Below are 14321 nucleotides of genomic sequence, written 5' to 3'. Positions count from 1 at the left end.
CCCTTGATCTCTTTGGCTAAGATCTTCTCATAAACTGATTTAGCTATTCTTACTATGCTGGTAACCTTCCTCGCTTGAGCCTTGTACTTGTCATGGGTGTACTGATCGCCTTTTTCATTGTAATTTCTCCATAATATTTCATTTTTTTGCAGATCAAGCGTGATACTACTGCTCATCCATCTAACACCTGCCATGTTTGACTTCCTGACCATGGGGACACAATCTGATATTGCTTTCCTCAAATACTCACTGATTTTATCCCATGCACTGCGAACATCTTTCCCTGCAATATGTTCTACCATGGGATGGTTGCAAGCTCACTCCGAAGCTTAACCTGTAGTTCTATATATATATATATATATATATATATATATATATATATATATATATAGGTCTGTAGCAACACCCCACTAAATATCCTGTCTTGTCTACCTCTACTTGTCAGTATATGCCTTTCCGTCATCTAATGTTCTTGTAACTTTATTACAAAAGGCTAGCATATTGCTAAAACAAGAGCACCCTTTCACAAATCCATGTTGACTCTCACGGATAACACTACTCTCATCTGCCCAATGCTGTATACGGTCCCCTCACTACTTTCTCCAAAATCTTAACAACTACTGATGACATACAAACTGGCCTATAATTAGACACTTCCAGTCTGTTACCACTCTTATGCAATGGCACTATCTTACCTTCCTTTCATCCCCTGGGCACCTTTCCCACATCCAGACTTTCATTGAAAAGCCAGGTTAAAGGCACTGTCAGTTCCCTAGCACATTCTCTCAAAATGCGTGGTGAAATACCATCTAGTCCCAAAGCTTTACTGACATCCAGAGTACTCAGTATCTGAAACACACTCTCCTCCTGTAACTCTAAACCTCGAACCTACCCTATTCCTCTAGCATTAAAACTGACTCCTCTAAGATGAAATACTCCAATAAAGTGTTCATTGAACAATTCCACTATGTCTTCTGCATCAATCACTCTATTCCCATTTTTATCCCACAATATCATTCGTCCACAGTCATTTCTCCTCCTACTGGCCACATATCTAAAAAATTATCCTAGGATTTTCTTTGGATCTTAGGACCAATCTCCTCTCATATTCCAGTTTTGCTTTCCTTACCACACTAGTCACTCTTCTGGCCTGTGTCTTATATTCTTCATGCATCTTCTCTTCACCTGTCTCCTTATATCTCTTCCATAGCCTCTTTTTCGCATGCAATTCCTGTTTAATATTGTTTGTCATCCAATTTACTCCAAATTGTGTCCTCTTCTTCACTCGTGGTATACAACTTACCATTGCTGCTAACAAATATTCTTTCACAATTTCCCCTGCACTAATGATATCCTGGCCTTCCAATTCCTCCCTCCATGAAACTTCCCGAAGTTGACGTCTAAGACTATTATAATCACCTGCCTTATAATTCCACATAAGTTCCCGTCTCTTTGATACTCCTGCATGTCTATTCATTTTCCAAGTCAAAACTATATGGTCACTCTCTCCAACTGGTGGGAGAGACGTCAACTCAGTTATTATCAACTCTTCTGATGCTATAACCAAATCCAAAATTTTTGAACCTCTTGTTCCCTCTGTTACATGTTGCCTAAGACATTTGTCCCTCAAGAATTCTAGAAATTCCATTCCACTATTGCTACATGCATCTTCCTCTCTCCAATTTATACTACTGTAGTTAAAATCTCCCATAACAATCATTCTTCTTGCACTTGCCAAACTTAGCTGTCTAAACATCTCCTGGTCCCCATCCTCCGTGCTCCTGGGTCTGTAGCAACACCCCACTAAATATCCTGTCTTGTCTACCTCTACCTCACACCATATGCTCTGAAAATCATTTGTCTCACTTCCTTCCAAAGCCTCCACTCTTAGAGGACATAGGTCATCACTCATCATAAGCAGCACCCCACCACCACGCTTTCCACTCCTATCCTGACGAAAAATGCTATACCCAGCAACTTCTATTCCTGTTGTTATATCCCCTTCTGTCAACCACGTCTCAGCGATCCCAATAATTTTTGGCCAGGCTGATGCTACATGCGCCACCGATTCCTCTCCCTTATTCCGGATACTCCTGGCATTAGTATAAAGCATATAAATGCCACTGTTCCTATACCCAGCATTATCTCTTCTAGACTCCATTGGGCTCAGTGCTACCTGACATCGTCTCCCTTCTCCCAATTATCCATTCCCACATGAGGTCACACCTGCTACCATCCTCCCTGGGACACACTGACTCGTTCAGAACAACAATCTCTCCAGATGCCTACTTCCTTCCTCATTCAAATGTAAATGGTCTCTCGAATACAATTCCTCTCTTTCCTCAAATGCACTCCAAGCATCCACATATACCAGTCCTCTCTTGTCACACATTCTTGCTATTATGCCATTCAATATCACCACTCTTCTGCTCAGCTCTTCATTATCATACCTAGGCAACACGCACATTATTTTTCCTCTCTCTGTCTTCTTCTGTACAGCCTCAAGCAAAAATCTCATATCTCTCGCTGCCCTACTTACATTACCACTCAAGTCATTCGTTCCTACCATCCCAATCATCTCATCCACCCTTTCACTTCTCTTAATTGCCATAGCCACCCTTTCTATTGTTCCTCCTGGCAAACACTCCTCACGCATCCTATCCTGAACACCACGGATCATTGAGTCGCCATACATTATACCTCGTACCATTCCCTCTCTCCTATTGTTTCCATTCTCTTCTCTTCTTTCATTCCCATAGGTCTCTCTCATTCCCTCTCCTCTACTGCTATTCTCTCTTCTAGCATTCCCATACCTCTCTCTCCTACTGTTTCCATTCTCTTCTCTTCTAGCACTCCCATACATCTCTCTCATTCCCTCTCTCCTACTGTTTCCATTTTCTCCACTTCTAGCACTTCCATATCACTCTCTCATTCTGTCTCTCCTACTGTTTCCATCCTCTCGTCTGCTAGCATTCCCATACCTCTCTCTCATTCCCTCTCTTCTACTGTTTCCAATCTCTCCTCTTCTAGCAACCCCATACCTCTCACTCATACTCCTTAAATTCTCTCTCTCTCCTACTCTGATTCGCCTTGCATTTATCTCTTCCATTCTCCTAATCTTATCTTTCATACTTCTGCTCTCATTCACAAGACATATCACCTCCTCTTTCAATTCATCTATCTCCCTCTGCAGGTCAGTCACTTTTAATCTAAATTGACTCTCCCAAACAAAACCATCTCCTAAACTTTCACAGTCACTCACACCTTCCACACTATCAACTATTATTTTCTCATTCATATATATCTTTTTTTCATTCTCTCCTATCACACTACTTGTCTTGCTACATTCATTCCCCGTTCCTGGAGCAACAAAGTCAGATATCGATATTTCTAATTCACTCATTTCCTCCAACTGCCTGCATTTTGCACATATACGCTCTCCACTCTCTTTCACAAGCCACATATCTAATTCCTGAGATGCATACATGCCGCAAGTACTGCATGCCACAAAGTCCCTTATGATATTGCTAATAATTGAGTTCTTAAATGGCGGAGGACTTGGCGATACGCAACTTGCGACTGCTGCTGAATCTGTCATCCTTCCTTACTGCCGAGTAGGTTTTTTCTTCTTTTTTTTTTATTTATTGTCAGAGTCTCTTCTGTCTTATGAATAACAGATATCCCACAAATACTAGAATTTTGTTGTAGATCAACAACTTCTTATAATACCCAGAAGTATTCATTTTTATTCAGGAATAAATAAATTTTTACTATAGTCTAGTGGAGGTTTCTGTGGTTAAGAAGTTCAATTGAATTATTCTGGTTTTGTGAAATGATTATTAAAAAAACAGTTTTTTAAAACTAAACAAGAACTAGAAAGCAAACCCGACAAGTTTCGGTACTCATTAGTTTAACATCTTCAGGGGTAAAGAGAACTAAAAGTTTAAAGTACAAACTACAAGAAATTATGAAAATTATTATTATTATTATTCAGACCTCGATGGAGTCAAAAGACTTATTGCGGGAGGTCCTTCCTAGGAAACACAAAGTCTCTCAAGACTCATCATGGGAGGTCCCTCTTAGGAAACACAAAGTCTATCATACCACCCCTTAAACTCATTGACCATTCTCGCTCTCACCACTCTATCAGTCTATAAGAAACCACTCCTCACCCTCTTGCTCACAGTTTCTTTCGTAACTTCCAGGGATGGTCCCTTGTCATCACTCCTTCACGATGTCCAACCAAGCAAAAGAACTTCTCAGTGTCAACCGTGTAACCACCTTTCAACAGTTTAAGTCTCAATCATATCACCTTCTTCTATTCACTAAACTCTGCAGTTAGTCAATCACATTCCCTCAGCGATCCTCATAACTAACATTGTACAGTCCAGAAACCATCTTTGTTATCTGCCTTTGTACCCTTTCCACAGTTAATTTATCCAGTTGAAATACTGGGGAACAAAATCTGTGAACAATAGTCTAAGTGTGATCTGATCAGAGTCTTATACAATGGAATGATAACTCTTTTATCTCTGCTGGTCAGCATCCTTCTTATTATTGCCAAAATCCTCTGTGTTAACCTTCACCACCTTTGCAATATGTCCCCTAAATTTCATGTTTCTATCAATCATAAATCCCATTACTCTTGTCTCCCCTACTTCCCCCAGCATAGCTCCTCCAATAGAGCATGCAGCATCCCATTGATGTGTCCCAAACCTCAAGACTTTACATATTACTGCATTAAATCGCATTCCACATTCATTCACCCATTTGTCTAGCTTATTGAAATCCTCTTGCAGGGCTACCACATCTGCACTATTACTAATAGTCCTTCCCAGCATCGCATCATCACCAAACAACTGAATATCCCCTTGCAATCCACTGGCAATGTCATTGATATAAAGGTTAAACAGAATAGGTTCCAGTACTGAGCCCTGTGGGACCCTACTTCTAACCCTCTGCCTCCTTGAAACTGCCCAACCATACAGAACTCTCTGATACCTATCGGACAGCCAATCCTGAATCCAGTTGATCAATCTGACATCCAGACCCATGTGCTGCAACTTAAATATCAGCTTATCATGTGGCACCCTGTCAAATGCCTTTGTTGAATCCAAGAAATTGGTAGTATGTGTCTTTTCTTCATCTACTGCTCTTGTAACTTTATTATAAATGGCTATCGTATTACTAAAACAAGAGCGCCCCTTCACAAATCCGTGTTGACTCTCACAGATAACATTAAACTCATCTGTCAAATGCTGTATACAGCTACTTTCACTACTTTTTCCAAGATCTTAACAACTACTGATGACACAAAAACTGGCCTATAATTAGACACTTCCAGTCTGCTACCGCCCTTATGCAATGACACTATCTTTCCTTCCTTCCATTCCATGGCCACCTTTACCACAGCCAAACTTTCATTGAAAAGCCAGGTCAAAAGCATGTCAGCTCTCTAGCACATTCTCTCAAAACTCGTAGTGAAATACCATCCAGTCCCGCAGTTTTACTGACATCCAGAGTACTCAGCATCTGGAACACACTCTCCTCCTATACCTCTAAACCTCGAACCTGCCCTTTTTCCTCTAGTATTAAAATTTACTCCTCCTGGATGAAAAACTCCAATAAAGTGTTAATTGAACAATTCCACTATGTCCTCTGCATCAGTCACTCTATTCCCATTTTTATTCCACAATGTCAATCTTCCACAGTCATTTCTCCTCCTACTGGCCACATAGCTAAAAAATTGCCTAGGATTTTCTTTAGATCTTAGGACCAACCTCTTCTCATATTCCAGTTTCACCTTCCTTACCATAATTATCACGCTTCTGTCCTGCGTTTTATATTTTTCATGCATCTGCTCTTCACCTGTCTCCTTATATCTCTTCCATAGCCTCTTTTTTGCATGCAGTTCTTGTTTAATATTGTTTGTCATCCACTTTACTCCAAATTGTGTCCTATTCTTCACTCGTGGAATACAGCTTACTATTGCTGCTAAAAATATTCCTTCAAAATTTCCAAGCACTAATGATATCCCTTCCATTCAGTTTATCCCTCCATGAAACTTCCCCAAGTTGACGTCTAAGACTATTATAATAACCTGCTTTATAATTCCACATATGTTCCTATCTCTTTGATACTCCTGCATGTCTATTCATCTTCCAAGTCAAAACAACATAGTCACTCTCTCCAACTGGTGGGAGAGATGTCATCTCAGTTATTATGAACTCTTCTGATGCTATGACCAAATCCAAAACTCCTGAACCTCTTGTTCCTGCTATTATATGCTGCCTAAGATATTTGTCCCTCAAGACTTCTAGAAATTCCATTTCCTTATTGCTACATGCATTATCCTGCTGTCCCCAATTTATACTGCTGTAGTTAAAATCTCCCATAACAATCATTCTTCTTGCACTTGCCAAGCTCAACTGTCTAAACATCTCCTGGTCCCCACCCTCCTCTGTGCTCCTTGGTCTGTAGCAACACCCCACTAAATATACCATCTTGCCTATCTCTACCTCACACCATATGCTTTCAAAATACTTAGTGTCACTGCCATCCAAAGCCTCCACTCTTAGAGAACATAAGTCGTCATTTATCATAAGCAGTACCCCACCACAACACTTTCCCTTCCTATCTAGCTGAAAAATGCTGTACCCTACTACTTCTATTCCTGTTATTATATCCTCTTCTGTCAACCACGTCTCAGTGATCCCAATAATCTTTGGCCAGACTGATGCTGCCAGATCAACCAATTCCTCTCCTTTATTTTGGATACTCATGGCATTAGTATAAAGCATAAAAATTCCATTTTGTTTATCAATGAGTGTGTCAATTCTTTGCTTTCCAAACATCTTAAGATTTAAAAATGACTGAACATGTGATTAGGAAAACTCATGTTTTTGCACTACTACTGTTAAATGATGAAGGGTGGAATACTCATGCTTATTCCAAATGCTTTTCTCTCTGAAGAATAGTAAACAAGGCCAACAAAAAAGAAGTCTTGACTGCACATCACATCCAGTTAACCATTTCATCCTAGTGGTGGTCCTAACAGGAACTTAAGCACCCCGCGACCTTTCCAAGTATTCTTGGGCTTCGACACCACAACTGTAACTAGAGGATAAGGTGGTTAGCCCTATGCCACCCAGTGTATCCTATGTTTGTAGATGTGTGTGTGTTCACAGGGCTAGTTTGCCTGTTCTGGGAGATAAAAAACCTGAGTTTCTAGGTGAAACCCCCCCCCCCTCATATAAGACCAGCTAACTCACCTAGTTAACGATTTTACTGCATTGTATTGTGAAATAGACAAGGGTCTCGTGTACTTATTTTTTGCATCTTTGTTCTTTCTCAGTAAATTGGGAAGAGGAGGAAAAGGCTTAACTCCTTTGACTACTACAGCTACACAATCTGCGAAAGTTCTGGTAGAAAAAGGGACATTTATTAAATCGTCAACATTGTTTTCCATTATAAATATGGGCAAAAAGTTATACATTTATGAAAAATTATATATTAAAAACTTGTCGATATTATATATAAACTTGCCAACCGCGTCAGTTCACACTTACCACATGCTAAACAGATGAAACTCAGAAAACAAAATAGCAATTCATGACAATAATTGGTTGACAATTATTGTATCAACCAATCCAAACGTTCAGTTGGATTGGTTGACACAATAACCAATCAACAGCCAATGATTTCTAGTTGCTATTGTTTCAACGCTCACCCTGTCTCACCTTCTGAGCAGTTTAAAATTACTGTAATGCTAAGAATTTGACTTACTCTGTCATCTGTACATCTCACTGTAGGGCTCAAAGGCATATGCATTTTGAACACACACCTGGGCTATTAACATGAATGGAATGCAATGTTTGCATGTTAAAAATTGCCCTCTTCATGAAGCATTAGTAGATTGTGTTTCACTTTAGGAATCACACGAAGCTAAGAAACAATTAGGGATGTCTTTAATGGGAACAAATGCAAAAATTTAATATCAGTGATACTGATATCCCATGGATGTGCACCACACACCCTTCCACACCCAGAATATTCGCCTCTGATATATATATATATGTTAAAGATACCAAGCAATTTTAAACCTGGTTTTACTCCATTTCCCAAGTAAGCAAACAGACTAAAAGTCAAGTTTGCGCCTGCAATTGATGCAAGTCTAACTGATCCCACAGGTAGTGCAGGACCAGGGCAACTCGTGGCAAAGGTGGAACAAGCTCCAATCACTAATCTTAATATTTACCCTTAATACCAAAACACATCTCCAAGAAGGGGATGTATGATGTTTTGTATTAAAGGCAAGGGGCCACTACCCAGACCGGTTTCGACCTTTATTGAGGTCTCGTCAGTGGGAGCTAGGCTAGAAATAGAAATACCAAGATTTAGTAATATACCAAGATTTAGTAATACAGAGCTTGTAAGTATTTCACCAAAACAAGTTACCATAAGGTGTTTTAACCTTATTAAATAAAAATCTCTGGAGGAGATATAAATGTAGAAAGTATTTTTACCTTGGGTATAAATATGTTAAAGATACCAAGCAATTTTAAACCTGGTTTTACTCTCTACATTTACTTTCTACATTTTATACTTTTTTTTTATACATTCTATACTTTCTACATTTATATCTCCTCCAGAGATTTTTATTTAATAAGGTTAAAACACCTTATGGTAACTTGTTTTGGCGAAATACTTACAAGCTCTGTATTACTAAATCTTGGTATTTCTATTTCTAGCCTAGCTCCCACTGACGAGACCTCAATAAAGGTCGAAACCGGTCTGGGTAGTGGCCCCTTGCCTTTAATACACAACATCATACATCCCCTTCTTGGAGATGTGTTTTGGCATTAAAGGTAAATATCAAGATTAGTGATCAGAGCTTGTTCCACCTTTGCCACGAGTTGCCCTGGTCCTGCACTACCTGTGGGATCAGTTAGACTTGCATCAATTGCAGGCGCAAACTTGACTTTTAGTCTGTTTGCTTACTTGGGAAATGGAGTAAAACCAGGTTTAAAATTGCTTGGTATCTTTAACATATTTATACCCAAGGTAAAAATACTTTCTACATATATATATATATATATATATATAAGAAGTTTCACAAGAAACAACTTAACATACAAGAGATAATTATATTATAGAAACAAACCACAATACCAGAAATAAAAGAAAAACTAAACCATACACCAAAAAAAGGAAACACAGGAAGATCTTTAAAAGGATGGTGTTAGACTTGAACAGGCTAGTAGCCCTATCACCATGAAAGGAAGAAGAAATAGTGTACACTTAGGGTGTGTATAAAAATGATACAAAAAATTTCAAATTATGTCTGCAGTATTAAAAAAAGTAATAAAAAACTTTCTACATAAGATCAAAGTTTTGCTTATGAAATAACAATGAAATAGTTTATTGAAAGCTTACTGAACACTTACTCAAGACTGTGAGTTCTACTGTGGCTTCATCAGCTCCTGAATTGTTCTTTGCTTTAATGATATATTTGCCTGTGTCTTGTCTCTTTGCTTTCTTTATAATAAATAGTGTATGATAATCTTCTACTTCTACTGTCAATCTTTCTGTTGATTTGAGAACAGTATTATCAAAATGCCAGGTTATTACTGGAGCAGGTTCACCTTTGACATCTACATCAAACTTCACCATTTCGCCACTTCGAACTATCAAGGCCTTCAGGTTGGTGCGATCTATTTGTGGTGCCACTGAGAAAAATAATTATATTCCAATTATTTTTCATATTATTAAAAAGGAGCAAAATTATTTAAATAATATTAGAATACTACTGCTTAAAGAAACCTACTAATCTCTTGTACTTTATTTGACTTGAATGCTACCAATACTACACTAAAATAAAAATATACACAAATAATTTGTGTATATTTTTATTTTTAGTATTTGGTAACAAATTATTCATGAATAATAAATAATTTGTACTGTAAATCACCTAACAAATATATGATGCAAAGTAAATCAAATAATACTCAAAATACTCAAAAACACTACCCATGATGAAAAATATTACTACAGATATTTTCTAAGATACTGCATATTTTCTAAGATACTAAAGTAAAGAGAATAATAGAAGATGCAGAAACATTGGAGGATAATAGAAATACATATGAAGTTGAGGATGTAGTATGCTGCAAAAGTGATAAATACAATGCAACAGGTTAGTGCAATGCAGTGAAACACACAACACACCACAATATAGGCTATCAACTACAGCAATGTGTCTACCTGAATGTTGTCATCTTACGATCTTTGCCTACAATTTTTGCTTCAAATACTTGGTTTGCTAATCATTCAATTTTTTTTATTTAGTTATGTTGTTATTCTCATTATTATTATTATTATTTATAATATTAATATTATTATTATTTATTATCCTATGACAACATGGAGTCACAGAGGCATCTAAGAGGTCCCTTTTTTCATACATACAGCTCATCATACTGTGCATTAAACATATTCAAATTCTCTGCAGACACCACATTCTCAGGCAATGCATTCCAATCATTCACAAATCTCCATGCAAAAAACCTTCTTCTCACTCATTTGCTCACATTCTCCTTACACAGCTTCCATGGATGATCTGATTCTCTCCTCAATCTCCCACCATTTTTTGAAAAACCTCTTTTTGAAAAAATGTTGAACATTGATCCTATAACAACCCCTTACTAAACTGTATGTCTCTATCATATCATCCCTCTTTCTCCTATCCACTAGACTCTTCAAATTGCATTGTATCAACCTTTCTTTGTATTCAACATTTCAGAGATCAGAAACCATTTTGGTCAATTGCCTCTGTATCCTCTTGAAATTATCTACATCCTTTTGGAAACCAAGTGACCAAATCTTTGCACAGTAGTCCATATGTGATCTAATTACAGCCTTGCCCAATGGAATACAATGAAATATCCCATTGTAATATTCCAGAACCTTCTTACTTCTGCAAGTCAGTGTCCTCTGTATCATTCCCAGAATTCATTGTATTTTCCTCAAAATTTTGGTAATACTTCTAAATTTATTATTATTATTATGATTATTATTATTATTATGGGTATCTCCATGCAGTCAGTAGACTCATCGCAGGAGACCCAAACTAAGAAAACAATATCTGTCATATCTCTTCTTGAATTCATTTACAGATGAAGAGTTCACAACTGAGTCAGGCAATGAATTCCACTCATCCACCACCCTCCAGGCAAAAAACCTTGTTCTCACACCCTTGTTGACCACACTCTTCTTTAATTTCCAGGGATGACCTCTTGTTCTTCCATCACTATCACACAGCCGAAACATTTCCCCTGCATCAATCCTATAAAAACCTTTCAATAATTTAAATGTTTCTATCATATCCCCTCTTCTCTGCCTGTCAACCAACCTCTGCAATCCACAAGCTCTCAATCTATCAATGTAGGGAGCATTTTTTACATCACTCACCAACTTTTCTTCTTCTTATACATGCACACACAGATACACAAAGAAAAATTACTACATTTACATCCAGTACATCATAGAGCTCCCCTGGTTGTGAATTTTGGAATTAATTTTTTTTTCTTAATACTTCAAAGTTTCACAGCATTTGGATCACTGGGTAGTGCTAAACAAGGCCTTAAAACATGGCCACTTTTATTTTGATCATCTTGTATATGTATAAATATATATAACTACTAATGCATGTGTATTATAAACATATTAATTGTCATTGTATAAATATTGTAAAAAAAATCATCATCATTATTATTATAGTAAAGTAGTGTTAGTGTAATGTTAGTAAAAAGCTAAGGAAAAGATAAGTACTATTTTGCATAATAATTGGTGATAATGCTTGAAGTTTAGTATTTTGTTTACTTCTGATAACGTAGTGTGTTTGCATGATTTTATTAGCCTTGAGGAATTGATATCAACATCTTCTTTTCAAGGATTAGGCATTTGCCTGTTCTGGCTTCACTGTCCTTCCATCTTGTTGCTGGTCTCTCTCTCTCTCTCTTTCCCTCTGGTCTATACTAATCCACCTCTTCTGTAGCCGATATCTTTCCATCCTTGATAGATGTTCTTTCCATTTCTCCCTATATTCCTTAATATTTTCATTTATGCTATAAATATCTAGTTCTTTTCTGATTTGATACTAACTTTATTAATTGAAATTTTGAATCTTGCCTTCTTTAAATGGAATACAATGGCAGTACTCACGAGTTCAACCATGTGGACATCAACCAGTGCGATTAGATGAGCATCACGAAAATCAAGTCCCATTAATGGTGCAGATATTTCAAAAATGATTTGATGTCCTGAGTGTAATATATTTATTTATGCCAACTGATGAGATAAACATCTCATCAGTTAGACTATGAATTAATGAATGTGAAACAGACTTAAGAAATGAAGGATAGTGCAAATGAAATAAGTGGAAATGGAATGAAAGTTAATAAGACTGAGGGAGTGAAAGAATGCAAGAATGTAGAAGCAAAAGAAGTAAGTGATAAGGAAATGAAAGAAACTATAAATGAGGAAACGGAAGAAAGGTATGGCAGAACAAGAGATAGCAAGATTACGAAAGTGACAGAGAGTGAAATTGTCAAAATGCATGCTTTGATAAAACAGTTATTCAAAATGAAAAGTGAAATGAGGAACATGTAATTAGCATTTAGAATGAAGATTCCATTGTTAGAGGATTAGTTAATAAGAGAGTCCATAAGGTCTGCTCTCCAGGAGGGAGAATGAACAAATAATTCATGCTTTGGACATAAGGAGGAAATAGGCAAGATAATTAGTGGTGATTGTGGAGACAAATGATTTAAGTGAATATAAGGAGAATGTAAGGGTGAATATTAGGAGGTTATTGAGGAGAGTGAAAGATAACAGTATAGTGGGAAAGGTTGTCAGTGTGTTGCTGAGGCATGACAATGATGAGAAAAGACAGAGAGCTAGAATCATGAATGGCATGCTAGCAGAGTTGTGTGAGGAAAATAGAGTAGAGTTTGCGGATATGTGACAAGCGCTTGAGGGAAGAATGGAATTATACAAGGTTGATGCATTCCATTTAAATGGCTTAGGAATGAGTGCACTGGAGAAAGTGTTGCTAGAGAGAAGTGTAGTATGTGATGCAAACAAAAGATCACAAGAAAGAGATGAAGTGAAAGATCATAAGAGTGGCATGAAAGAGACAGAAGTGCTTGGCAATGCAATAGTAGCGTGAGAGAAGAAAAGAGAATGGGAATGCAAGAGGAACAGGGAAATGGGGAGAGCCTAGAATAGACATGGAATAGGGAGAATGGATATTGGAAATAGTAGTGAAAGTATACATGAGGGGAGGGGGGGGGTTGATCAGTATAGAATGTATGTAAGTGTGGAAGTAGAGACCGAGTGGATATATATGGTAAGCAGTGATAAAGGTGATTTGGGAAGGGCAGGTGCAGTGGAGGCATCACAACCAACAAATGGCCTAGGCATTAATAGTTATAGATCTAAAAGTGACATGCTGTGTTTATTTGCAAATGCCAGGAGTATAAGAAATAACAGAGATAAAGGGGATTCACTGACTGAGTTTATTCACCCTAAAACCATTGGAATAAGTGAAACATGGTTGAGTGAAGATGATATCCTAAAGGGAATAGAAATGGAAGGATGGAGTAGTTTTCACCAGGATAGAAATGACAACAAGGGAGGGAGAGTGCTGCTGATGATAGCAGAGGAATTATACCCACATATGATAGTTCATGAAAGAGGGAATAGTGGCAATATTTTTCAGGCAGTGTGGTGTGAGGTGGAGGTTGACAGGAATTTTTTTAGTTGGATGTTACTATAGGCCAGGGAATGTGGAGGATGGTATTGAAGAAATGTATAAACAACTCAGGTTAGTTAACAAAAGAAGAGTGATTATTATGGGCGATTTTAATTATGGTGGTATAGATTGGAATGAAGCGATAGCATTTGGAAATAATGAAAATGAATAACATACACCCTCTTGAGAGACAACTATCTCAGACAACATGCAGAGGAGGGCATGCAACGATTCAGAGTTTTAGATCTGATCATTTCATCAGAAGATGTAATTGTCAGTGGAGTTTTGCACTTCCCTCCAGTTAGTGACAGTGATAGCAAAGTGATCACCTGGGTTGGGGGCTAGCCATATGCAGACTTTTGTGAGAAAAGGATATCTGCAGTATTATAAGGCTGGTAATTATGACAAGCTTAGGAGACAGCTTGGAGCTATAGCATGGAATGAAGACTTGAGTAGTAAGGAAATAAATGCCACTTAGGAACTGACAAAGAAATACATAACAGCATTA

At 37.6% G+C, this 14321-nt stretch overlaps 1 protein-coding gene across 5 annotated transcripts in view; it reads right to left on the bottom strand.

Moving 5' to 3' along the window:
* The window catches only part of LOC150108743 (twitchin-like), a 2666638-nt gene that overhangs the window by 1448308 nt on the left and 1204009 nt on the right, over positions 1-14321 (bottom strand). For all 5 annotated transcript variants that reach the window (XM_090390962.1, XM_090390961.1, XM_090390964.1 and 2 more), the window contains one exon: positions 9447-9728. In XM_090390962.1, coding sequence (XP_090247088.1) covers positions 9447-9728 — 282 coding nt within the window. The remainder of the gene's footprint in view (positions 1-9446; positions 9729-14321) is intronic.

This window comes from Typopeltis vanoorti, chromosome 3, assembly GCF_054136105.1.
Source record: "Typopeltis vanoorti isolate ZY-2024b chromosome 3, IOZ_Tvanoo_1.0, whole genome shotgun sequence".
Lineage (NCBI taxonomy): Eukaryota > Metazoa > Arthropoda > Arachnida > Uropygi > Thelyphonidae > Typopeltis > Typopeltis vanoorti.
This window is presented reverse-complemented; position numbering and strand designations above follow the sequence as displayed.